Here is a 24,468-nt window from a genome sequence, read left to right on the forward strand (position 1 = left end):
GGGGTTCCCATGGAGCGCGTTGCCTACAGAGTGCAGTTCAAGGTGTGCCCTATGCACAGAGTAGATAGTAGTAGGTTTGCCCTCAAAGGGCTGGTTGTATTTGGGGTGCGCTATGTAAAGAGTCCACCAATTGTGGTCTAGAGTCTTTAAAGAGAATCAGTAATATTGTAGCTTATGTGGGAGTGATAACGTGACTTCACTTCCTTCATATTAGTTTGGAACCATTGACCTAGCATTTTCATGAGAAGGTCACCCTACATTATTTCTCCCAGTACAGGATTTCATTAAGAACACACAATGGAATACACAAACACATAAATTCCAGGTCTTTTTATTTCACTGGAACTGAAAAAAAAAAATCCACAATCAACTGACCTGCACAAAATGGCAGATCGCAATTGCACAATAAACTTTTAAAAACACAAATTATTCACAAACATTTCTTTGATAAGAAACATTCTCAGAAAAAATGTACACCAAGCTTTTTACAAAGCATGTTAAAAAGAGAATAAAAAATACAACATATCGTCTTTGCTCGAAGAACCATTTTATACACAAAAAAAAAAAATGCCGTGTTGGATTGCTACAACATTGATGTTTTATGGGTCATGAAACATTAGTAATACCAAAAAAAAAAAAGAGGCAGTTTCTTCGGTTTAAGACTTGAGAGAACGCTGTAAGAAAAATAATAACTTAGGTTTGCGACCCAAGACTTAAATGGCAGTCTTATACAGTGGCGAGTTTGAGACGGGCCCATTTCGTACCTCCAACACTTTAGTGTAACAGCTTACGTCAGCGGATAGGTAGACCTTCCACCACTTCTAAAATAAAAGTCTTCGTAATCCTTCCAAGTGTTCGCTGTTCTTTTAAAAACTACAGTCCCAACATCCAATAGGTAGAAGAGTCTACAAAACCCTGGCAGGGCAGTGCTCGGGTCTCTCAATCCGTGTTAATTTCACATGGGTTTAATCCATTACTTTTTGCTTCTAGATATATCCTCTGGAAGTCCCTATACCGCGGCGCACAGCCCAATCGGGGCTCCCCAAAGTGCATTTGTCCAGTGAACAAGAACTCCCCCAGTCCTGGTCTGACGCCACATTCTAGAGGCGTCCTTATCTGCCCTCCCCAACCTCCATGTTGTTGGTTGGGTTGGAAAATTTTGCTTTTTTGTCGGTAAAGTCTGTTGATGGAAACAGAAATGATGGATTCCTGCTGTTCAAGGTCACTGGTTACTTCTTGGATAGAACCTTTGACAACTAGAAGAAAAAAAATAAAATAAAGTTATATAAATATTTCTGCAATCTTGAAAATAAAAATCTCTATGCTTTTATGTAAATGTAAACCCAGTCAAGCTTTATTATGTTAATGTAAATTTTAAGAGTCACTTATGATCTTTAAGAGCCGGTCCACACTGCCGCGACTTGTCAGCCTGACAAGTCGCGCTCCCTCGCGGTCCATTGACCGCTACAGGACCCGTTCTAATAGGAGCGACACAAGTCGCTCCAACTTAGAAAAAGGGTCCTGTACTACTTCGGGGCAACCTCGGAGCGACTTGCATAGACTTCCATTATGTGAAGTCCCTGCAAGTCGCTCCAAAGTCGTGGTGCATGGGAATGCACAAGTCACCCCGAAGTAGTAAGGAGTCGTGTCGCCTTAGTGTGAAACGACTCTTAAGAGGTTGTAGGGAAACAAAAAAATAAAATAAAAAAAACCCTGTAAGACAAAGGCATAATAATGAGCTAGTATGCATCGCAGAGTAGCTCATTATGAAATACTCACCTTAAAAGTGAGCGGTCTCAGCCGTGTGCGGGCGCCACTTAGCCCTCCAGTGGTGCCCGCACACGGCCGAGACGGCTGACATCTTCCCCGCTGTTTCTTCTGAGTTCAGAGGCTCCGGTGCTGGGAGTGGCCTAAGCCACAATGACGTCAATCCCGCGCTGGCAGCCACGGCACAGGGCTCTGAAGAAACGGCACGGTCAGCCATTCATTCAGAGCATATGCGCTGATGACGTCATCAGTGGTGTATATAGTAAATATCTCCTAAACGGTTTAGGAGATATTTACAGTACCTATAGGTAAACCTCATAATAGGCTTACCTATAGGTACAAACAGACCAGGCAGTTTACTTTCTCTTTAAACCTACAACTTCAATAATAATAATAATAATAATAATAATAATAATAATAATAATAATAATAATACTCTAGGATCCGGTCATTGAGGTCCTTGTTTAGGCACGGTCTGTTATAAGGGGACAATGCACTGCCCCCATCTTCCCAATTGTGCTCCTTTGTTGCCACCCTGTCACATACTCTTTTCATTAGAGGCTACAAGTGGCTGTGCCAGTGCACACTGGATAGTCTAAAATACACAGCGATTTAACCTTACACCCCAAAAAATGGTCCGCTTTTACCAACTTGGGCATTTGCTTTTTTTTTTATTTATTTTTTTTTTAATTCAGTGTAAGAATTCTCCAAACAAGTCAACTTAAAAGGATAAGTTCACCTCTTGACCAAAAAAAAAAAAAAGCATTTTTTTCTACAGGTCCACCCTTGTATCCCATTACGGTACCTTCTTTGCGTCTCGCTCCTGAGGACTGCAGTAAAACTGTGCAGGCGCGCATGTGCGAGATCTGAGAGGCAGAGAAGAAGGTATGGTAATAGGATACAAGGGCGGGCCAGACGGGTGAAAGAGGCATGTTCTTCTAGTCACATCGCCGCTCCCTCTCTTTTTTTCCATACCCCGGGCATACCATAGTCTCTGAGACAGGGAGGGCTGGGCAGGCAGGGAGAGCCAATCCAAGCAGGCTTACAACCCCTGGCATACCGCGGCCGTTTTTTGAGCCACCCGCATATTCTGCAGTTTCAACATCCGCCCTATAAGACAACACCCGGCGTCTAAGACCACCCCCCGACTTTTGAGAAGATTTTCCTGGGTTAAAAAGTCTTATACGCCGGAAAATACGATACTTCCTGGTTTCTTGCTTGGGCAAATGAGGGAGGAGGTTTCTCAGCCAAGCACCCCCTCCTGCATGCACGCCTGAGCTAAAGGGAGATGGATTATAGGAAATAATAATTTGCCCCTATTTAAAGATGGCTGCGGCCAGAAATTCTAGGGGGGTGGGGGGTTCAAAGTGATTTCTCAACAAAATAAAGCATGGCAATATGGATGGATGGGGGAGTTTGCTTTTAAATATAAAAAAACTAAATAGCTTTTTTTAGTTTTTGGTGCCCAGGTGCAGTGAAAATCCGCTTTAAGTTTGACGGCTTTTTTTGTTAGACCAGCCAATGGATTGCCCCCAAAAAAAGCCACTTGCATCAATCATATACATTATCACCTCCTACAGCATTCTTCACTGATAGAATCATAGTAAGCACCCTCAATGAGCAAAGTCAGAACTTTTATCTTGATACTGTAGTTGGAGAATAACCAGAAAATAATGCACAGCCTTTTATACTCACCAAAATCACTAATGCACACTGCTAACAGGATCTCTGTGTCACTGCAGGGTCGACAGGGATCTGAGAAAAGAAAAAAAAAAAAAAAAGAAAGAAAGGTTAGTGGACATGAAAGAATGGGCTCTTTGATTGCAATTGCTGCTGCAGCAGAAATGGGTGTAATGCACGCTGGTTAAAACTACCAAGATTGGAATTTTGGGGAGTTGGTGGAAAAGCTTCAATACAATCACGCACATGCAGTAAAACTGGATTGAAGTGCACACCCACACTCTGCAACAACAAACTCTGCATTGTTTTCCTATACAAACACAAATTACTCTTGCTTCTGCTCTTACAGATTACACACAAATAAATAGCCAAAATGGATTTTCCGTTAATTTTTCATTGGAGTAGGTCAGGGTCTTGGATTTATGTTGGCATTTGTAGCATAGCCAATGGAATATGCAGAATTTCTGGGGTAGATCAGCATTTTTCAACCTGGGGTGGCCTTGGCGAAATGCCTAAAACATTGCCACAAATTGCCATCAAGCCAGCGAGTGGATAAAGACTGATTTTGTAACACAAAGCCACAGGCTTTTATTGTGCAGCACTGCACCTTGGGCACCGTGCAGGCCAACCACTGGCATTCTAACAACCAAGGACGTCGGGCCCCTGCACAATATCCTTGTTTGCCCCTCCCCTGCCCCTCTCCATTAGCACTGGGGTCATCACGTTAGCCAAGTGAGGGAGAGAAAATGAGGGGGAAAAGAAATGCTAGAATACTAGTCAGTACCAGTGTGCAAAGGTGGCAGAATAAATCCCCTCCAATCTAGGGTGTCCTATGCGTGTGGATGTTGCTGAGATATGTAAATCTATTCATTTTAGAATGGGGTGCCTTGAGATTGTATAGCATTTTAAAAGGGTGCCTTGACTGAGAAAAGGTTGAGAAACACAGGGATAGAAACCTTATCCTGAACTTTCTCAGGATCCATAATATGTACCTAGGGTCAGAAAGTAAACCACCATTTCATTTTCAATTTGAATGGTGCCAGGAGGAAATTGCATGTCTTGGGGGCCACTCATGCAGGCAATGCACAATACTAAAAACCAGTTCGGGCATCATGAAGAAAGCCTACTGACCTTAAAAAGACATTGCCTAACTCAATTCTATTAATAATGGGTTCCAAAATCCATGGGAGCCCTTGTTCAGGTGCACAAATGTTATGTTCACCACTGCAAGCATAGTCTGACCAACGGTAAAGGGACTTTTGCAAACATGAGGCGCTTTTCCACTGCATGGAACTGAATGGTTCGGCTCGCTTTTGCGCTTTTCCACTGCGTGGTACGGTGTTGGAACGGTTCGGTACGGCAGCGCTTTTCCACTACATGGAACCGAACAGTATGGCTCGCTTAAACAGTACCACCTCGGTTGTGGTTCCAAGAGGGCCGTACCGATACCATATCCCACAATCCTTTGCATGCAGCCTTGACTGTTTGTCACTACTAGCCACTGATTGGTCAGAGAATAGTTGTTATCCCATCCACTTACCACTTTAGTGGAAAAGCAAACCGTTCCAAACCGTTCCAACACCGTACCATGCAGTGGAATACCAAACCGAGCCAAGCAGGGCCGAGTGGAGCCGAGCCGGTACTTGCAGTGGAAAAGTGCCATTACGGAAAAGTGTTGCATGTCTGTGCTAGGAAGATATAAAAATAAAGAGACCCCTCTAATTCAAGCTCACTGCAGGAGAGAGAACAGTAGGGAATCAGACGAGGCTTTAAAAAATGTTGGCCAGAGCAATGCTGGTCTCATGTCTTTTACTGGTTTAAGAGTAAAGATGGTCATTCCCTATATAATTATAATGTCAAAGAAAGGCCTTGACTTACCAAGCAAAATCAAAAAAGAACAAATAAAAAGAAAAGAAGGTCAACCGAAAACGATTATCAGTTCCCAATCTGGATCACGCATTGGTTTCTTAGATCCCTTGAACAGAAACCATGAATTGTGCTAGGGATTATCTCAAAACTAGAGTTCTATTCGAGAAGAAATTACAAAGTTAAATGATGAGGTTACCCTCCCCTGATGGCTTCTCTAGAACGTAGAATAAACCAAAATTTTGGGACGTTTTCCTATACAACACACTTGTTAAAGCTTCAAGCGTAGCTGGAGCAGAGACACAAACTACAGAGAAAATTTCACCAACAGAATCTTAGTAATATTAACTACTGTTGGTCACTCAACAACAAGTACCAACTACTTCTGAAATGAATAAAATAATAAATGGGTTAGGATGATAGCTGGGGTTGCATGTATGCATTTGCTGTAAAACTGTTTATGTAGTCAACTTCAAAGATTTAGCACCAATAGCTGTCTGGGCACACGTCTTTGCACCCCAAATCATAACTTGGAGCCTTGTTTAATATTTGTGGACCCTCCAGTCCAAATCAAGCCTTGTAACAAAAAGACTTATTCATCAAGTATCATTGACAGAAGTGGCTGTGCCCAGGTCAAAACGCAACAGTCCGAGGGTGGCTGTGCCCAGGTCAAAATGCAACAGTCCGAGGGTGGCTGTGCCCAGGTCAAACGCAACAGTCCGAGGGTGGCTGTGCCCAGGTCAAACGCAACAGTCCGAGGGTGGCTGTGCCCAGGTCAAACGCAACAGTCCGAGGGTGGCTGTGCCCAGGTCAAACACAACAGTCCGAGGGTAGCTGTGCCCAGGTCAAACGCAACAGTGGGAGGAATAGCAACACCCATCAGACCCAAATCTAGTATAAATGGGCCCTCAAGTCCCAACCTGTGCAGCTGAACAGTCTTGTACAAATATTAATCCCGAGAGCCATATTTAGACTTTGTTCCCCACCTAAGGACACATGAATAATAATGCCCCTTTAGAATGCACGCTGCCTCATGTCATATTTGATTATTCTAGTAAAACCAATCTAGAATGCACTACTGGAGGCAGCATTGGGCTCCGCTTTCTATGGAGAGTTTTTTAAAAACTCTGCAGACCACCAAAAAAAGTTTTTCTGAACTATGGGACTCCACAAAGATGGAAACAAAGAAAGGAAAAAATTTATTAGAATTTGTAAACTTGTAAATTATGAGATATAGTGGTGCCAAATCCTGGCTGCTGCCCTTGGTGGCACTAACCCATGATGGCCTTTATGTTAAATACCATTCTGTCCGCCCCCTGCATTTACAAAACAGTCTGTTTTGCAGGTCTCTATGCACAGATTTTTCCAACCTGCATTAAGAAATCGCCCTTGTTCAGAGATAAACAAAAAAAACTAAGAAAAACTTAACACCAGGATTAGACTTTGAAATCATGCAAACTATTTCAATCACCTGATGATAGAAGCACTTTATAATAATACGCTGCCTGACTGGATTACACAGGAATGGAGCCGCGCAAGACTAGCTCGGTGAGCTGGAAGCATAACAACAAATACCTTTTGACAGCTCTGCTGCAGGTTTTGTGCGTGTGTGACACTTGTGTAGATTACGGAGGAAAATGCCGCCTGCCAGCGCAGAGGGAGGTGAGGCAATCGGGCCTCTCAAGCACAAAAACACAAAAGAATTTAATCATCATCAGAAGCAGGTCCCCAAAATGGCAGGTCACGACTTGCAACCCAAATCCATTGCTCAATTAAAACCACAAGTGACTGAGCCCCGAGGACATTTAAGCACAAGTCACCACAAGCTGCATGAAATAAATAGTCTTGTCAAACCAAGTACGAACGTAAGAGCCTGCAGGCACAACAACCACTTGCCCTTCTAAAAGACCAACATGCTATAATGGAGATTGCAAGACTACGCTTACAAGTTCATCAGTTGTCTGTAAAAGGTGGCCATTGTGAAGCAATAATTGTGAAGATAAGGTACGGAAGTTTACTAGGAAGAGACCTAAAAATACAACTCAAACAAGAGCCAGCCAGGCATAAAAAGAAAAAGAAAAGTCCTGTACATCTGCTGCCCAACTTGAGTCTTTTCTGTCTCTGTCAATGGAAAGGCCCACTGACTCCTAGACCTTTTGGTTCCTGAATAATAAAGTAAAGCATTAGAATCTTTGTCAGGTTTTCATTGCCATTTATGTCTCCACTAGTTAAATTTTTCTTAACTTACGCTACTTGGGACTGAAAAGAAAATGAGAAGAAATCACCCCAAAATAAGAGAAAAAGCTCGGCAGGTGTCATCAGGTGTCCTCATTTGGAGTTTCCAGTCAAGCTAGTTAAATAGGTATAATATCTCTTCAGACCTGAGCTTGAATACAACACCTTATCTCTGTCTATAACCGCGGTCTCCAAACTGCAGCCCTTTGCATATCTTGCCCCTTGGGGCACAATTTCCTCCTGCTGGCACCAACAATGGGCCACTAATTCTCCCACTGGCACCAACAATGGGCAAGTAATGGCAGGGCATTTTCTACTCCAACTGGCCACAGTTTGGGTCCCCCCTAAATTTGAAGCAAGGTAAACTGGACCTTTGTTTAGAAAGTTTGGAGACCCCTGGTCTAGAACAACCTTACATTTTTTTTTTTTTTTAATGCAAACATGACGAAAAAAACCCTACAGAAACCTCTATCCTAACTGAAAATATTTTGTTTAAAGTTCCACTTTAACTCACCTAACTTTGCCTCGCTAAAGGCCCAACTGGCATTTCGTGAATGGACAGTAATATTTTTGAAGTAAAGATATTTTCTAGGAACCCTGGCTTCTTGATCCTTCATGCTTGAAGGTATTTGATGCAAATTAGAGACAACAGCCTCAATGACACAGAACATCTTGCAGTTTCCCCTTCACATACTAGTGCATTGGCATTTGCCAGTCAAACACCCAAGGAACCTAAAATTGTATTGACCCAATGTACAGCCCTTTCACTTGAAATGTTTTTTTGTTAGGAGATTTTCCTTCAAGACAAGGGATTTAAGCTTTCCGAAATAGCACTCCTAGAATGTCATAACTAGACTTCATTTGTGGTCACTGTGCTTTAAACAAAACCCACTTCAACAGGGTATTAAAAAAATCCCTTAGTCTGCATATTCCAAAGAAAGATGTAACCATCTTCCAGGTCAAGATAGGAAGAGGTTCCAGAAGGCTGGCGGTGGAAAGGTTGACGGCACTCTAATGTCAGCATGTCAATTTCCTTGGAAGAGGCCAAAAGTTTCTCCAAACATGCTAGTATTCATCAGGCCGAAAAAGTCAACATTTCACGAGTCCTTAAGTTTAGGGTACTGTAATTTAGCTTTTTGCAGAATAATGCTGGCATTGTGTGCGCCAGCATAGTCTGCCAAAGCCTATAGGGAGCTACTTTAAAAAGTAGTTCAGTATCCTTAGGTAACCTAAGGCAGCTTCTTTGGAGGCCCTGAAGGCCACTGTGTTGGCATGCTAGGACCCAGGAGATGTAATTACACCATTCTTTGCAAGCTGCAGCTGCTGTGAGCTACTTGTTCTCTGATCCTGACGTTGCCGACTAGCACAACATAGCGATGTGAACCATAGACCACACTTGCTAGAATTGGCCCCGATGGAGCTGGTGCTTCATGGATATAGGGCCAATTCCCTCAACCACTACTAAACCTATACAAAAAATAATAAAAATTTAGTAGTGGATTGATGCGATAGGATCTCTGAAGGTTTCATACTTCAGAGGCCTATTCAAGCAATTACGAAGAGTAGATCGCCCTAAATAACCTTTTGAAAATTATAGGTCTACCAGTTATTTTAGGTCAATCATGGATTGACACATCTAATAAGTGTTTTAGCAATGAGAAATCCACCCATCTTTCCTTACACATCGACTCGCTCATCACTAACTGGCCAATGAACAGAAGCAGCACAAGTGTAGAAAAGATTTTAATTCCTATGTTCCTAGGGGACAAGCTGAACACTTAACTGCACCCTTGCTAAAGCAGATCTAAATCCAATGCCTCAAATCTTATATAAGCTTTGCCAAGATCGTCTAATTTTATATAAGCTTTGCCAAGATCGTCTAATTTCAAAAGTTATTTTCAACCCTTTTAAATCCTCAGCTTTCATTAAGACAATCCCTGATTCTGCCATGTAGGTCCTGGCTGGGCGCTTCCTGTTACAAGGTGACAACATCCTGACAGGTGCACCTCTGGTGGAAATTGCAAGCAGATATGCCAGCACACATTGCACAGGCTTGGCCAACAGTTGTCACCATCAGGAAGCCGGTCCAAAAGCAATGAGGAAGACAGTCCCAACCAATCCACTCCAAGCCTTCCACCCCTGCCCAACCAACCCTTGGGCACCAGCGCTAAGCAGGCCATAACCCACTGACCAAAAAGAAAAAAGCTCAATGACACAATAGAGCAATTAATAAATTCCCAAATAGAGTCCAGGATATGCAAAAGTCACTTGTTCATGGGCTGCGGCACCCGTTGACGGGTTTCATGCAGCTAGGAGCTTAGTCATAGCGGAGTAAAATGAATAAGAATCAGGCGGACTACCCTTCTACCGGAGAAGATCCATAAAAACAAACACATTCTGGGCTCCTAGAAGGCAAGTGGCTCTACTTTTGTGTTTGATTCTAGAATTGTCCAGAGCAATGATATGCAGCCAAAACTGGGGCGAATGTAAATAGGTAGGACGTGGCTGAAAGAAGTTGGAGGCGATTAGCAGTACAGAGATACAAAATGATAAAAATAAAGGTATGATACATAGTGTTTAAGCCAATTAAACATCAAGGCCCAACAAGCAATGCCAGCGCTGCCTATGTAAATTGTTATTATCAGGGCATGTACTGGCCCCCTCGAATTTCTACAGAAGAAAACCCCATTTACTAAAACTCCTAAATCAAAAAAAAAAAAAATACAGATTTGTAGATCTAAGAAGTAATCTTCCCAACAAAACCCCCAATAGGAGAAGCCGGGCCTCAAATCTGTTAAGCTGCACACATCGGACTGAATTTCCTTGATGTGGCTGTAGATAATGTGTTCAAGCTCAACCTCCCAGAAGACAAACCATCGCCCCAGAACCAGACAAGTCAAATTACACAGCAAAAGAGACAGATTAAAGGGGGTAGAAGAACAAGAAAGACACTACAAACATCTTGACAGAACTCTTGAACACCAAAGGGGGGGTCAGGAGGCTTAACCCCAGCTGCCCCAACAAGCACCTGACAGCTTATGGCTTTTGAAAACCCAAAGACGCGAAAAAGCGAAAAAAAAAAAAAAAAAAAAGGGTGCAATTGATGACCGCTCTACCAAAAAGGAGGAACGGTTTTGATATCTGCAGCTTTATAGCACTTTGCAGCTTGAATTGTCCAACATGAAAAGTTGATATTCCGCTTCAGCATTTCTACATTGGTTTCCAACATAATAAATATTTTTATACAGGATTTGAATAGCGCCAACAGCTTATGTAGCACTTTTACAACATAAGGGCAGACAGTACCATAGATCCTAAATGTCCCTGATTTCAAGGAACTGTCCCTCATTTTGAACAAAGTCCCTCTTTCCTCATTTGTCCCTCATTTTTGGTCTGATCTATATAGTTGTATATAAATGGTTATGAGTAAGCGAGTGTAAACTCGGGAAACACGTCAAACTTTTTGTCCTTGTCCGTGATGTTTTGATGCCCAGTTTTGGATCTACAGTGGTGAATAAACTTCACGTGTTCACTTACAAATCGGTGTGCGGTCATCACTTTGTGTTTGAAGATACTGCTGGAGACTACGGATCTAACCAGCACCCGATTATAGATCCTCACCTGAGTGGCTCATCTGCCTTTGTCTCAAAATTCCAAACCCATACATTAACCAAACATTTTTTGTATAATTCTCTTTTAAGGGGGGAGGGGGGGTATCCAATGCCTACATAGGTTTGCTAATAGGTGTCCCTCATCCCCATCTCAGAAAGTTGGGAGGTGTGCAATTACAATACAATTTGATACAGTAGGATACATCATTAAGCCCTGCTCATTAGGCTACGTTCACATGTTGGTGTAGCGGATCTCGGGTAGAATCATGATTCTGCTCGCGATCCAGAAATCATTGCAAATCGCGAGACGCCTGTGTGTTGGCGTTGATTTGCAATGGCACTCCAAACACTGTGCGATATTGCCGCAATTTCCGCCTGCCAAATCGCCGTAACATAGCGCAAACAAAATCGCAGGTCGCATGACGCCCAAAAAAGGTACAAGAGCTTCTTTGGGGCGTCATGCGACCCACGATTTTTTTGCACGATGCAATTTGGCAGGCGGAAATCGCAGCAACATCGCACAGTGTTTGGGGTGCCAATGCAAATCAACGGCAAAGCACAGGCGTCCCGTGATTTGCAATGATTTCCGGATCGCGGGCAGAATCGCGGTGATTCTGCCCACGATCTGCTACGCCCTCGTGTGAACATAGCCTTAGAGCTTGTAAACTGATGTTTATTTTTAGGACCCTAGCTACTTAGAAAAGTACATACATTATTTTACAGGGGCAACAATGTACAAAGCATGGCCCCCCCTACCATCCAAAAATAGAATTTAAATTTGTAAATGAGAATTTATTACTGACAATTTGGCTTTGCAGTAAAGGTCAGGACAATTATGCAAGAAGCCGGTGACCTTTAAATCCTCTTTTTTTGCATTATACTATCTTTGAAAAGTCAGAAGCTCTCCATTGTTCAAAATTGTTAATTACTACTACAAGCTGACAATCATGGATTAGCACCTATCCTTAATGACCTTACATTCGTCAATTTCACCCATTTAAATACAAAGCATTATCCTCTACACAACAAAACTCCCTGCTAGCTTCCAGTAAACAGCAACTTTATACGAGTTAATTGCCCATTTCCTATTCAGAGAGAATAGATCACAAAAGCAAAATCCCTTCGTTGGAAGACTCATTTAGAAGCCTAAATTCTCTGGATTTTGGTCTTTATGTCAGTTTCGGGGCAGTAAATCTTGTTAGGTTCTGCTTTAGTGGCCAAACATGGATCTGGTATGGAGAGCAAAAAAAGTCTATATAGCAGCTCCATCTGAAGCTTTGGAACTATTTTGCACATCTCTGTCAGAGATATTATATATATATATATATATATATATACGCAAATCTTCATCCACATGGTGGAAGCCTGTCAATTTATCAGAGGATCTTAACAAATCTTGGAGCAAAAATTCACATTTTTGTAACCTGAATCAACTTTCGACAGGACATGGCCTTCCATAAAGAAGTACTGACAAAAAAGCCAAAAATATAACTAAATTAGGTTACCTGCAGAATCTTCATGAGAAATAACCAGAAGCAAAACGAGGCTGCCTTTATAATAATTCACAACTTGTGGTGTGGCATGGCTACTTTACGGATGAACACCCATCAGACACAACTTAACGCAGCTCTGGATTGAATAATATATCTTTTTTTTTTTTTTTTTGGAATGCAAGTACTGTAGTGCAAGTGCCTGCATTTAACATGGCATCAGCCTCTTACAATCCCTGTACAGCAAAGCTCAGACTAGGGGAGGGAGAATCAGCACAAGGAGCCAATCAGTTGTGCTGCAGTGCTCATGTGCTAACAAGGAACATGCTAATAGGAGGAGAGAGCAGAGTAACCAAGGGATGTCATCAGTCTGCTGCTTCTCTTTACTATCCAAACACAGGATAGGGGGAGAGAAAGGACCTGAAAAGTGACACTTAGCCCCAGTTCACACTAGCGAGGCAAGTTTATGAGCACGTCACAAGTACAGCAACCCATTTGAATGAGCTGGTGTGCCTGAAAGAAACACAGGGAAAGAAGTCCCTGACCTTTTTTTTTTTTTTTTTAAAACACATTGCTTGACCCCATGCATGACCCCATGCAGTTAGGCACAGGCCATAAATCGGGTACCCATGTGTAGGGGTGCCAATAAGAATTAATGGCATCCCACCACATCTGCAAAACTGCAGCACATCCTTTTGCAGGCTAGGAACGTACACAGTTTTTGCACAAGTTCCCAAACCACACTAGTGTAAACCTAGCATTAAAGTGATTGCAAAGGAAAAATGTGTGCAGTTTTGCACAGAGCAGCCCCGATCCTCCTTTTCTTGGGTCCCCCGTCAATGCTCTAGGCCCCTCCCCCTTGCTCCCATAGCTGTGGGGGCACTCAATCGCTCCCAAGCCGGCTCTTTGCGTCCATAAGACAGAGAGTGGCTCAGCCCCACCCCCAGCTTCCCTGCCTGTGATTGACAGCAGCGGGAGCCTATGGCATCTCAGCTAATCAGGAGGGAGCCCTTTCCAATCCAAGTGCCTGCATCATCCCTGTTTTTTTAGCCCTGATGAAGGGAGAGTGCTGAGCCCCCGAAACGCATTGGCTGTTCCAAAATTAAAAAAAAAAAAAAAGATTTTTAAGTTTGTACAAGCTCGTGTGGCCCTCCCATCTTTCAAAACTTCAACTAACCCCTCTGGGGGTCCAGCAAGACCCCACAGTTGCTGGTGCCACATAAGGGTCAGCGCTCCAAAAAAAGGGGGAGTGCCACATCGCTGGATCAACATAAGGCTCCGGTAAGTATTAGGGGGGCTGAGGGTAGGGAATCTGCACACTGAAGGTTTTTTACCTTTATGCATAGAATTCCTTTACAACCACATTAACTACAGCAAGTAAAATTCAGGTCGCCTTGTCTGCCCCATAGGGCTTTGCTGTGAGTCAGAGCTGTACAAATCTCATGACTGGATTGACAAATTAAGTAATTTAGCAGCTCCTATATATGCATTTCATCTGTTTTTAGCCATCTGTCCGACGTGAAGTCTTAATTCACGAAGGGGCAAGAAGATGAGCCTATCCATTAACCAAAAACGAAGTGCTAAGTAAGGCCTGCAAGTCCATCCAAAATCCTTGAGGAAGGGACCGTGGCTTGAGACTGAACGCCGCTAATACTTAGAACTATATAAATTGTATATTCGTCCTGCACAGAAAATTGTTGCATTTATTTGACAGGAACAATTAACTACTTGTCCTACTCTGGAGGGAAGTTCAGTAGATGTTTATCACATGGGTTGAGGAAACCGGCTCCTTCTAGATTATATAAAATGAAGAAAGCAGGAACGAGGGGAAAGAGATCACTAGATGGCATGAAGATAAAATGGTTGTGGTTAGAACGGAACTGCTACACAAGACTCTACATTTTGCATCTGCTCGGCTGCAAGCTCTTTGCTTGTGTTTAATTGACAACCAACTGCAGTGAATGTATCCGATAGGCCACAGCCTTTATATAAAAATGTAAGATTTGATTTAAGACAGTTGGAAGCAGGAATATTTGAAAAAAAAAAAAAAAAAAAAAAAGTGCAAATATTTAGAGACTACCCTTATTTTTGCACAGCATTCAGTTTTATACATGTTCTCCAGTAGCAGAAGGAGGTTGTATGGCCAGCTGCTGGCATTTAGGGCCGAACTTTAGGCAAGCAGCTAAACATATGAGAATATATGAAAACAGCATTACCCAATCTAATAATTTAGCTTTGGGTTTTGTGATCCAGCCTCCCCTGCCTGTTGGCCTTGCAGAATTAGCATAGCTTGTTTGTAGCCCAAAGGAAAGAAAAAAGGAGGCGCAACACCTAGTGCATTACCCGTGGTCACCATATAAAATGTTTTATTAAAATGCCAAATGCATACCCACAGAAGAGAAGAATGTAAAATCACAGTAAAAGATTCCACCACACATGGAATGGAACAGCTCTGATGAAGGGAGCTTGACTCCCGAAACACGCTAGCGGCCTCATCTACAGGACGTGTTCCATTCCATGTGTGGTGGAATCTTTTAATGCGATTTTACATTCTTCTCATCTGAGTATGCATTTGGCATTTTAATAAAACATTTTATATGGTGACCACGGGTAATGCACTAGGAGTTGCGCCTCCTTTTCTTTATGCATCCCAGTTGGAGTTCCCTGCCTGAGGAGAGCAGCACGCCGGTCTTCCCCCTTCGGAGTGAGCGCTTGGCTGAATTGATTGTTTGTAGCCCAACTGGGGGCAGTTTTAAATGCCATGTTCCCTATAGTCAAGGGAAGATGACCAGACCTTTTGGTGGGAGCCACTTTGATGTCCTTGGTTCCTACAAAATTAATTGCATCATCCAACTTTTTGTGCTTCACCAAGCTCCTTGGTCATTAGCGAATATAAACACTTATCAAGAACATTATTTTAGTCCACCAAAAGGCCCACACTATCCTAGCTATAAAGGAATACCATACCTAAAAGTTTGAATTTTAAACCACGGTTATATTTATATTTTAGTGGACTCCTATGCACTTTATGGACATTATATATTGCACCTAAGAGGAATATATATTGCACTGTAAGCGAGTTTATTGATTTATATGATGCACATTGTCACTTTATATAGCGCTGTATACATATTTGTCTATAGTTCGTTTCTCCCGTTAGTGAAGAAGGTTTTATATAGCTGCTGTATTTTCTTTATGTGTCCCAAATTATTGGGTCTTAACACACCACTTTATATTTAATTGCGCTGATTTACCTTTTTGCACAATACCTAAAAGTTTACCTTTACGGCCAACATAATAGAGAAAACGAACACACATAATGTGTTTGTCTAGTCACAGTTAGTTGATTGTGGTGGGGGTGGGGATATTATACCCGTGTCAAGATCACTGGGCCATGAAATTTAAAAGCAGGAGCCATTTCCGCAAATAGGAGACGGTGCCACCGGTTTAATTAATTGGGTTAATCAGTCAACTAGTAAGGCGCTAAGGATAAGCAATGTGCCCAAGAATAACTATACCTAAGAGGGGAAAAGGAATGTCCTTTACTTAGAGGTCAAGCAAAAGGAACACTAATCAGTAATCACATCTGAAGTATAATGAAGGGTATTGAAAAGGGGACTAAAGGGTATTAAAAAGGATAGGTTACTCCCAGTAACAAAAAGATAAAGTAACCTTCAGGCTAGTTTCAGCCCAGATCTTTGGAGCTGGGGCTGTTACTGGCTTCTATGTTTTTGTAGTAGTATGTAGGTAGTTACGTGTTGATTTACCTAAGGCAGGGTATGCCCCAATCAGCTAGGTTTTGTTTTATAAAATTTTGCAATAAACAGAATTAAAATAAAAAGTAACCTAATCAACACCAGTAGTAACTTTGTGTCTGAAACGTTGGCAAGACTTTTACATTCCCTACTTTAAAATTGATCATGGAGTTCGAGTCAAAGACCCTCTATGTAGTTTTGAGGTCCCCTACTCCTTCACATCCAGTTGTTTTGGGATTAGCAATCCTAAATTTAGCTGCAATGCCCCTGTGGTTGAAATCTGGTACCACTGGTTCCTAATAAAAAGGAAACTGTACTTTGTATGGTGAAAAAAAAAAAAAAAAAAAAAAAAAGGTAGGCTGCAGTACAGGGTTTTCATTTATGCTGGCCAAAGATAAGTTCTCACCCCCAAGAATGGGAAGAGAACACCGAAAAACGTTCTCCTTAACTCTTGTATGTAGAAAATGTAAGCACTTAGGGAGCTTCCTGTGGATGTCCCCCAAAGCAGATCAAAGATAGGCAGACATCACCCCCTCACAGATAGACATCACCCCCTCACAGATAGACATCACCCCCTCACAGATAGACATCACCCCCTCCCAAGAGGGTGGAGAGAATACCAAAATCTGTTCTCCTTGACTTTTCTATGTAGAAGCCTGAAACACTTGGGGGGGGGGGGGGTTCTTATGGGTGTCCTCCAGATCATCAAAACTGCTCTCAGTTGCATTTATGGGGCCAAGCTAGCCTTGTTAAACACAAGAAAGGTGCAAAGAGGAAGGCACCCCACCCTGATTACAGAGATTTAAGATCTTTAATCTCAAAGCAGAGAATCCTTTTAAGAAGTCAACTCACACAAGTCATATAAAAGCTATAAAAAACACAAAAAATGTTCTCCTTGACTTTTCTATGTAGAAGGCTGAAGCACTTGGGGGCTTCTTATGGATGTCCCCATGTGCATCAAAAAACTGCTCTCATTTGCATTTATTGGGCCAGGTAAGCCTTACTTACAAAGAAAGGTGCAGGAGGTAGCCACACCACCCTAATTACAGAGATTTGAGGACTTTTAGCTTAAAGTGGAGAAGCCTTTTAAGAACCCAACTCACGCAAGTCATTCATGTCCATATAAAAGCTATTAAAAAAGACCCACACGTTTGCCTTGACTTTTCTATGTAGAGGATTGAAGCCTTTTGGAAGTTTTTTTATGGGTGTCCCCAATGCAGACTAAAGATAAGCAGATCTTGCGCCCCAAGAACCTGAAGAGAATAGCAAACAAACAATCGCCTTGACATTTCTATGTAAAAGGTTGAAGCACTTAAGGTTCTTATGTTGGTCCCTCAGCACTTCAACTGCCCTCATTTGCATTTATTGGGCCAGGTCAGCCTTACTTAAAAAGAAAGGTGCAAAAAGGTAACCACACCACCCTGATTACACAGATTCCAGGGCTTTTAGTCTACAGTGGAGAACCCTTTTAAGTACCCAACTCACACAAGTCATCCATGCCCATATGAAAAGCTATAAAAACAAAAAAACGAATCATTACAGCATATTGCCAGGGACTCTTCAAAAACGCTTCTTGGGTGTGCCAGTCAAAATAAATCACACCCCTCTCATTTATTCTGATCCTACAAATTACTAGCACCAGGCTGAGTCAGGCACTCCGGGGAGTCTCTGCAGGATCAACAACTATAATCACAAATGTTGTGAGCAAGCTACACGCAGCGTAAACCAGAAGGACGGCCATTAAAGTATTTGAAAACTGGGTGTATGCAGTGTTGTAAACAGCATCACAGGTAATTAAATGGGGATAAGCGAAAAGTTTTGACAGAGAGTCACCAGCGGCAGCCAACCACAGCACTCCGCTCATGGCTCAGTAAGCGAGGTCATTAGATGGGTCACCCTTAGTAATGCTGGAATGAGTTTTATGGAGAAGAGTTATTAATAATTACTTTAAAAATAAAAAAAGCCACAATTACAAGGACACAACCAAACCCTAAATTAAAAAAAAGTGCTTAATCCAAACCAATAAAGAAAAACTATTTAAAGCATCCAAACCTAAGAACAAAAATGTAATAAACTGCAGCTTACAATATGTAAAATAGATGCTGCACTAATCCAAAGAGTTCTCTTCAATAGCTACTGCAGTTTACCATTCTTTAAATGTGGCTGCATTAGTTTACTTCTTTTAGGCTTTATTTTCACTAGGGATGCACCGATACAACTTTTTTGGACCCAATACCGATATCTGTCATTGTAAAATCGCCAATACCGATCCGGGGCTACACACAAAGCAAGCGGCTGCAGTACAGAGCAAAGCCGCTGCTTCATGTGTACGGCTCCTCCATTCACAGGCGGAGTGCATCTGATATCACTCTGCCTGTGAGCCGGGACTATACAGGAAGTAGCGGTTCCCATCCCATACTACTACTACACCAAGTAAGGGATGGCTGAGCCGGGACTATACAGGAAGTAGCGGCTCCCATCCCATACTACTACTACACCCAGTAAGGGACGGCTGAGCGGGGACTATACAGGAAGTAGCGGCTCCCATCCCATACTACTACTACACCCAGTAAGGGACGGCTGAGCGGGGACTATACAGGAAGTAGCAGCTCCCATCCCATACTACTACTACACCCAGTAAGGGACGGCTGAGCGGGGACTATACAGGAAGTAGCGGCTCCCATCCCATACTACTACTACACCCAGTAAGAAACGGCTGAGCCGGTCCTATACAGGAAGTAGCAGCTCCCATCCCATACTACTACTACACCCAGTAAGGGACGGCTGAGCGGGGACTATACAGGAAGTAGCGGCTCCCATCCCATACTACTACTACACCCAGTAAGAAACGGCTGAGCCGGTCCTATACAGGAAGTAGCAGCTCCCATGCCATACTACTACTACACCCAGTAAGGGACGGCTGAGCGGGGACTATACAGGAAGTAGCGGCTCCCATCCCATACTACTACACCAAGGGATGGCTGAGCCTTTACTAAGCAAAAACCGGATCGGCCAGTGGATCGGTCAATGTTACCGATCCCCCGATCCAGCTATAATGGCCATATCGACGCTGATATCCGATCCGAATATCGGATCGGTGCATCCCTAATTTTCACCTGGAGATCCTGCCAGTGACACTCTGTCCTATATTAGAGAGAAAGCTGGCACCCGAAAAGGTTTAAAAAAACTAAAATTGTAGCTTTAGCGATATACAGGGTAAAAGTAGCCCACTCTCCCTATGGGTGACACCATTGTACTTTATGGAACAGCAGCGTTGTCACCCTAGGACAGGAAGTGTTAAGACAACACTAAACCTCCCCCTCGCCATAACATAGGATGAGGTGGTCTGTATTCTGCAGTGAGAACTGAACCATGGAATGGATAAGAGTACAGCATAGGAATTTATCCACTCACATTTCTGGCAGGATCAACAGTTTTTTTTTTCCTCCACTTACTGAAAAGACCTTTAGCGTCCATTCACACTACCGCGACTTGTCAGCCTGACAAGTCGCGGTCCATTGTGTGCTACAGGAACCGTTCTGGAGCGACACAAGTCGCTCCGACTTAGAAAAAGGTTCCTGTACTACTTCGGGGCGACCTGGAGAGACTTGCATAGACATTATATGAAGCCCGTGCAAGTCGCGTCGAAGTCACGGTGCACGCGACTTCACGGGTCGCCCCCGAAGTCGTGCCGCGTTAGTGTGAACCGGCACTTAAAATGGGATAGTTACCAAACCAAAAGGAAGCAAATAAATTAAGTTTGTTTAACTGGGCTCCAACTGTAAACATGACCCCTATGCTTCTGTTAATTTAAGAGAGTAACGAAAGACAGCAAAAAAAATGCAGAGGGGCAATTCGCATATCAGCCAATGGTAACTGCACAAGAACAACAACTCCCAGCATGCCCTCATCTTCAAAGGGAAGCTAATTAATTAAAATCCCACTTCAAGAAAACAAATAAAACACAATATGAGGTGACATTACTAATGGAGAATTCAGATGCACAAAAAAAAAAAAAAAAAAAGTTGCTTTCCTCTAAGCAGCACAGGAATGCATTAAAAAGCAATGCAAGATTCAAATAACTTGGAACAATCATCTTTGTAGATTCCACAGCGCCACCTAGCTCACAACCCACACACTGCAAGAGAAGGTTGTAATAAAAGGTGAACAAATACTCCTTATCTGTTGGGGGGCATTGAGGATGAAGAGAATTAACCAAAAAAAATTGGTTAAGGGGCTTCCTTCAGGTGTTCCCTTACCAGAAATAGCGTGCAAGTCTGAGAGCGTCCTCCGGCTAATAAGCTCATAGTGGAAGCCGGTGATTTTTCGGCTAATGTCCAACTGTGGTGTGGCCTCAATGAACAACACTCCTTGTTCCTGGGCAAAGCAATAGACCTTATTAGGAAGGTTTTCCGCATCACGAACCAACATCTTGAGTTCTCCAGTTTTTTCCAAATAAATATTAGATCCTTTGGAGTCCTTGAAAGGTTTTATGCAAACAGTCAAGTGCTCAGAAGCAGACAAGGTATTGGGGAAGAGGTTGACGATGAGAGCTCCTGTTGGGTACAGCCATTCGACCGATCCTTCCGAACAACGGAGGTACACCTGCTCAACTTCCTTCTTGTGCGGTTCATGGGTCAATCCGCTAAAGATGAAGGAAAAGAAAGCATAGCTGTTAAATGTAGTCCCAGACATCAAAATTAAAAGTTCAGGAATATTTTTTTGATCTGAATGGTATGGTCTGCCCTTGGTATGGCAAGGTCTGGCTGGTATGGTCTACCCTTGGCATTATACAGTCTGCCTTTGGTACGGTCTGCTCTTGGTACGGCAAGGTCTGGAGGGTACGGTCTGCTCTTGGTACGGCAAGGTCTGCCCTTGGTATGGAGGGGTCTGGAGTGTACGGTCTGCTCTGCCCTTGGGATGGCAGGGTCTGCTCTTGGTATGGCAGGGTCTGGAGGGCACAGTCTGCTCTTGGTATGGCAGGGTCTGGAGGGCACGGCAGGGTCTGGAGGGTACGGTCTGCCCTTGGTACGGCAGGGTCTGGAGGGTACGGTCTGCTCTTGGTATGGCAAGGGCTGGGGGGGGGGGTTTGGGTCTGCCCTTGGTATGGTAAGGTCTGTGTGGGGGGGGGGGGGGGGTTCTGTCTGCCCTTGGTACAGCAGGGTCTGGAGGGTACAGTCTGCCCTTGATATGGCAGGGTCTGGAGGGTACAGTCTGCCCTTGATATGGTAAGGGCTGGATGGTACGGTAATGTCTGGAGGGTACAGTCTGCTCTTGGTATGGTAAGGGCTGGATGGTTCGGTCTGCTCTTGGTACAGCAGGGTCTGGAGGGTACGGTAATGTCTGGAGGGTACAGTCTGCTCTTGGTACGGTAAGGTCTGCCCTTGGCACTGCCTGCTCTTGGTATGGCAAGGTCTGGATGGCACAGTATGTCCTCCTTATACAAAATGTAAATTTCATAACTTTGGAAGCCAAAAGGATTCCACCCAACCTAACCCACAGTTGCTGTTCAGCAGAGTAGAATAATGATTACTGTTACATACATTTGTTGCAAAATTGTTATGCAAGGTTATTTTTTTGCCAGAAGCTACTTTTTGTTTCTAAAGTCAACATAGGATTGAAGCATTATAAACACTGGGAAGACAGTGATAACAATGCAACAATATACAATGGTGCATGTCGAGAGGACCCTGGTTGCTGGGCCTTGCAATCATGTGATAAAGCAGTTTGCTTTTGCAGGTCATAGTCAAGCAAGCATATCAAATGGCTGGTTTAGTCTTCACAAAAACAGACTCTTCATTGTACGAGAATCGCTGTGTGCAGAGGTACATTTCAGCCACAGCCTGACTATACTTCTCCCTGGAACTCCGACAGTCAAGTCAGCTGAGACTTGTAGTCTCCTATAGAGTCCACAGGCAGCAGAAAAACTACAAAAAAATAAAAAATTATGAAACCTTTGCAGCGGTTGAAGAATCAGATTGCATTTTGGATGCCCTCTTTACCCAGCATTGGGGGGGACTTATGTCACTGGCTGGATATTTTATCTTCTCTGCAAACATTGCTTTGCATAAACCAGAAAGATTGCCTTCCCCAGCTGGGAAATATTAAACTAGATCATACATAATGAAAACTAACAGATCTCTGGAGACCTGTCTCAACTAGTTACCTTGTGAAGGAGTTAAGAAAAGTTTAGAATGGTGAAAATGGCTCAAATCTGGCCAGGGGGGCACTAGAGATGCAACATCAAATCGCCCCTTTATTTAAAATCTATGCAACGCTCAAATAAAGTGTAGCCTTATGGTTAGGTTGCAATACAAAATCATTTTTATTCTCTTAGTATGAGATTAAGCCAATCAATGTTCATCAAGATAGTTGACTCAAATCAAGCGTAACGGGATAGTCAAAACTCTGAACACGGGGAATATAAAAATGATGAAAAACCTGAAATCACAGAAGATATTCTCAAGGGATGAGATGAGTTTGCGGTTGTGAATATAATACAAGTTAACAGAACAAGGCTGACCACTTGATGGCCCTTAGACCAAGTGTAGCCATCCAACCCTCTACGTGCCCCGAATCTCAAACATTTTATTAATCTTTCGTTTTAGTATACATGCAAACTTTAATGTTTTTTGGAGAGTAACTCATTGAAGGTCAAACATGACAGCTCCTTAGCATTGACTCGCCTTGCTACATACGAAGTGTGTCACTCACACAAGTGACAAAGTTATGAGTAACTTCCAATAGTAAAATGCCACCCACAGCTGCACACAGGAAATGAAAACTGTAGACCTGTGAGTAGCTGTTTAGCTTGCTGGGTGCCAGTAATAGTCCCATGATGGTTTCTTAATAGGTTCACCATGACATGGGTGGCACCTTGTGCCATAGCATTGCTGTGGCTTTATAAGGAACAGATATAACTGACCCTTTTTCAATATCACTCACAGGTACACATCAAGTCTTGAAGTTTACTAGCAGTGAACCCGTTTTCTAGCAGTTGGCAGTTAGCACAAAGTAGACTCTTTGTGAGCCAGTGATCTGATGATCAGGCTTCAATTGCCACCACTGGGATGGTTGCAGAGCGGACTTTGAGTTGGAAAAAGCAAGAGTCAACCTTTGACTTCAATCAGCTGTAGATTATAAAACTGAAGGAGGGGAAAGAAAGAAAAGAAAAATGTAATGACTTTATTGTCTATCTTAGACCAGTCAGTCCAGTGCTGACAGGCAGCTCGTGACTTTCAGGGTAGTGATTGCAAAGGCGTTCCATAGGAGGCAAGCAGTGCTGGAGAAAAGTTACAGCATTCCTATGGTAGAGTCAGCTCCTCCGCCAGTGCTGCTGTGGCAGTCTGAGCTTCTATGAGGGGGGGCGAAAAGTTTGGACTATGTGAACTGTAACGAAGGAGCAAGCCCCCAAATCACTCAACATCTATGGAGCAAAAGGGGGGGGGGGGGGGAATATGGATAGGCTTTTGAGATCCTAAAATTTTGAAGAGCTGGGGGGGGGGGGGGGGGGAGTGATTTAGAGATTGTGAAGATTTTAGGGTTTTAGAACGGTTGACAATACCCCCCCCCCCCCCCTCTCTCAAGGTAGCCTCTTGCTCCATAGATCTTTCGAATTTTACGAATCTAAAATCCTAGCTATATTTCCTCCCACCCCAGTAGAAATCGAATCTAAAATCCTAGCTATATTTCCTCCCCTCCAAGTAGAAATCTGCTCCATAGATCTTTAGGATTTTTGAAAAGCCGACATGTTGGTTTTTTCGAAATTTCTAAAATCCTAAAGATCTATGGAGCAGATTTCTACTTGGAGGGGAGGAAATATAGCTAGGATTTTAGATTATTAAAATTCAAAAGATCTATGGAGCAAGAGACTATCTTGAGAGAGGGGGGGGGGGGGGAGGGGGTATTGTCAGCCATTCTAAAACCCTAAAATCTTCATGATCTCTAAATCACTCAAGATCTATGGAGTTAGATGCTTCTTTGGTAGGGTATAGCTAGGATTCCAAGATCTACAGAGTAAGATACCACCTGCTGGAGGGGGTGAATGGCTACGATTTCAGAATC

At 43.1% G+C, this 24,468-nt stretch overlaps 1 protein-coding gene across 1 annotated transcript in view; it reads right to left on the bottom strand.

Annotated features, from left to right (window-relative positions):
* Nucleotides 1–526: 526 nt before the first annotated feature.
* The window catches only part of METRNL (meteorin like, glial cell differentiation regulator), a 25,532-nt gene continuing 1,590 nt past the window's right edge, over nt 527–24,468 (bottom strand). The window contains exons 2-4 of the mRNA XM_082272522.1: nt 20,664–21,049; nt 3,463–3,522; nt 527–1,256 (exon numbers count right to left, since the gene is read on the bottom strand). Coding sequence (XP_082128648.1) covers nt 940–1,256; nt 3,463–3,522; nt 20,664–21,049 — 763 coding nt within the window. The 3' untranslated portion in view covers nt 527–939. The remainder of the gene's footprint in view (nt 1,257–3,462; nt 3,523–20,663; nt 21,050–24,468) is intronic.

This window comes from Pelophylax lessonae (assembly GCF_965119305.1).
Source record: "Pelophylax lessonae genome assembly, chromosome: 11".
Lineage (NCBI taxonomy): Eukaryota > Metazoa > Chordata > Amphibia > Anura > Ranidae > Pelophylax > Pelophylax lessonae.